The 2,100-nt window shown below is 69.4% G+C and overlaps 1 protein-coding gene across 1 annotated transcript in view; it reads right to left on the reverse strand.

The window, feature by feature from the left end:
- DGAT1 (diacylglycerol O-acyltransferase 1) overlaps positions 1 to 313 on the reverse strand; it is a gene marked incomplete at its 5' end in the record, with an annotated part of 9,831 nt that extends 9,518 nt beyond the window's left edge. Inside the window, 1 exon segment of the mRNA XM_080339479.1 lies at positions 301 to 313. Within this exon segment, the coding sequence (XP_080195605.1) occupies positions 301 to 313 (13 nt within the window).
- Positions 314 to 2,100: the final 1,787 nt, after the last annotated feature.

The following is a 2,100-nucleotide window of genomic DNA, read 5'->3' on the forward strand; positions in this document are numbered from 1 at the left end:
GGGGGGGGGTCCCACTGTCCCCCCTCCATATCCCCTGGGGTCACACCTTGTCACTCCCCCTCCCCAAGCACTATGACCCCTGGGGGTCCCACTGTCCCATCTCCACATCCCCTGGGGTCCCGTCTTGTGTCCCCCCCTACTTCCATCCCCTGGGGGTCCCACTGTCCCTCCCCCACGCCCTGGGGATCCCATCTTGTGTCCCCCCCACTTCCATCCCCTGGGGGTCCCACTGTCCCCCCTCCATATCCCCTGGGGGTCCCGTCTTGTGTCCCCCCGACTTCCATCCCCCGGGGGTCCCACTGTCCCCCCCCATCCCCTGGGGGTCCTGTCTTGTGTCCCCCCCACTTCCATCCCCTGGGGTCCCACTGTCCCCCCTCCATATCCCCTGGGGGTCCCATCTTGTGTCCCCCCCACTTCCATCCCCTGAGGTCCCACTGTCCCCCCTCCATATCCCCTGGGGGTCACACCTTGTCACTCCCCCCCCCCCAAAGCACTATGACCCCCGGGGGTCCCACTGTCCCCCCTCCATATCCCCTGGGGGTCCCATCTTGTGTCCCCCCCCACTTCCATCCCCTGGGGGTCCCACTGTCCCCCCACATCCCCTGGTTGTCACACCTTGTCACACCCCCTGCAGACTGACCCCTGGGGGTCCCACTGTCCCCGCCATGGGGTCCCATCTTGTGTCCCCCCCACTTCCATCCCCTGGGGGTCCCACTGTCCCCCTACCTGGGGTTCTGGGTGTCCCACTTGTGACCCCCCCCACCCTGTCCCTTGGGATCCTGGGGGTCCCACCTTGTCACCACCCCCCCCTGCTAGACTGTGTCCCCTGGGGTCCCGCTGTCCCACCCCATCCCCTGGGGGTCCCACTGTCCCGTCCCCCCCCATCCCATTGTCCAAGTCCACGGGGGTTCTGGGTGTTCCACTCGTGACCCCCCCTCCCCATCCTTTGGGGTCCCAAGGGGGGTCCCAGGTTGGGGTCCCGGTTGGGGGCGTCTTGGGTGGTGATGCCGGGTGGGAGTCCCAGGTGGGGGGGTCCAAGGGGGGTCCAAGGCTGGGGTCCCGGTTGGGGGGTCTTGGGTGGGGGTCCCAAAGGAGGTTCCAAGGGGGGTCCCGGGTGTGGGTCCCGGGTGGGGGAGTCTTGGGTGATGATTCCGGGGGGGGGTCCCAGGTGGGGGGGTCCAAGTAGGGGTGCTGTGTTGGGCAAGTCTTGGGCGGGGGTCCCAAGGGGAGTCCCAAGTGGGGTCCCGAGTGGGGAGGTCTTGGGTGGGGGGTCCCAAAGGGGGTCCCAAAGGGAGTTCCAAGGAGGGTCCCGGGTGGGGAGGTCTTGGGTGATGATCTCAGGTGGGGGTCCCAGGTGGGGGGGTCCAAGTGGGGGTGCTGTGTTGGGGGGTCCCGGGTGGGGGTCCCAAAGGGGGTTCCAAGGGGGTCCCGGGTGGGGAGGTCTTGGGTGATGATCCCGGGTGGGGGTCTCAAGGGGGGGCCCCAAGGGGGGTCCGAGGTGGGGGTCCCGGGTGGGGAGGTCTTGAGTGGGGGGTCCCGGGCGAGGGTCCCAAAGGGGGTTCCAAGGGGGATCCCGGGTGGGGAGGTCTTGGGTGGGGGGTCCGGGCGAGGGTCCCAAAGGGGGTTCCAAGGGGGGTCCCGGGTGGGGAGGTCTTGGGTGATGATCCCAGGTGGGGGTCCCAGGTAGGGGGGTCCAAGTGGGGGTGCTGTGTTGGGGGGTCCCGGATGGGGGTCCCAAAGGGGGTTCCAAGGGGGTCCCGGGTGGGGAGGTCTTGGGTGATGATCCCGGGTGGGGGTCTCAAGGGGGGACCCCAAGGGGAGTCCGAGGTGGGGGTCCCGGGTGGGGAGGTCTTGGGTGGGGGGTCCCGGGCGAGGGTCCCAAAGGGGGTTCCAAGGGGGTCCCGGGTGGGGGAGGTCTTGGGTGGGGGGTCCCGGGCGAGGGTCCCAAAGGGGGTTCCAAGGGGGGTCCCGGGTGGGGAGGTCTTGGGTGATGATCCCGGGTGGGGGTCCCAGGTGGGGGGGTCCAAGTGGGGGTGCTGTGTTGGGGGTTCCCGGATGGGGGTCCCAAAGGGGGTTCCAAGGGGGGTCCCGAGTGGGGAG

This window comes from Nesoenas mayeri, assembly GCF_963082525.1.
Source record: "Nesoenas mayeri genome assembly, chromosome: 2".
NCBI classification, from domain to species: domain Eukaryota; kingdom Metazoa; phylum Chordata; class Aves; order Columbiformes; family Columbidae; genus Nesoenas; species Nesoenas mayeri.